We start from the raw sequence: 667 nt of genomic DNA, 5'->3' as shown, positions 1-667 counted from the left end.
CATCCGCGATCAAGGGAAGGCATATGTTGTGATCATCATATATGTTGACGATCTAATTATCATGTCCAAGACCAAGAAATCAATCGATGAAATTTGCAAGCAACTGAAGACCAATTTCGATATCAAGGAACTGGGTGAGATTAAATGCTGTCTCGGACTTCAAGTCAAGCGCGACAGAAGCGAGAAAACGATCGAGATCAACCAAGAAGCGATGATCGATCGTATTGCAGAGCGATTCAAAATGGACGAAACCAAACCAACATATCTGCCAGCAGATGTAAACTCAAGATTGATCAAGACAAAGTCAGAAGACAGAGAGAGGACACCCAAGATGCCATATCGCGAACTTATTGGCTCGTTGATGTACATCGTGGTGTGTACAAGACCAGATATCAGCAATGCAGTGGGTGAAGTGCCCAAGTTTTGTGACGACTTCAACATGGAACACTGGATTGCGGCATTGAAGATTTTGAAGTATCTGAAGACTACCAAAAAGCTATCACTTGTGTTTGAAGGCAGCATCAAGCAACCGATGGTGGCTTATGCTGATGCCAGTTGGGCAAGTGACCGAGACAGTTGACGATCGGTGACAGGATATGTTATCATCATAAACGGGACAAGTTTCAGCTGGAAGTCTCAAAGACAGCCTACAGTGGCTATGTCAAGT

The 667-nt window shown here is 43.9% G+C and overlaps 1 protein-coding gene across 1 annotated transcript; it reads left to right on the top strand.

Annotated features, from left to right (window-relative positions):
- Nucleotides 1-61: 61 nt before the first annotated feature.
- On the top strand, nt 62-580 carry PHALS_14204 (copia ltr rider; the record flags this gene model as incomplete). Its single annotated transcript, XM_024729967.1, has 1 exon — nt 62-580. The coding sequence occupies one exon, from the start codon at nt 62-64 to the stop codon at nt 578-580; it is 519 nt and encodes a 172-aa protein (XP_024580292.1).
- Between the last annotated feature and the right edge of the window lie 87 nt (nt 581-667).

The sequence above is a fragment of the Plasmopara halstedii genome (genome assembly GCF_900000015.1).
Source record: "Plasmopara halstedii genome assembly, contig: Scaffold_816, whole genome shotgun sequence".
NCBI classification, from domain to species: domain Eukaryota; phylum Oomycota; class Peronosporomycetes; order Peronosporales; family Peronosporaceae; genus Plasmopara; species Plasmopara halstedii.
This window is presented reverse-complemented; position numbering and strand designations above follow the sequence as displayed.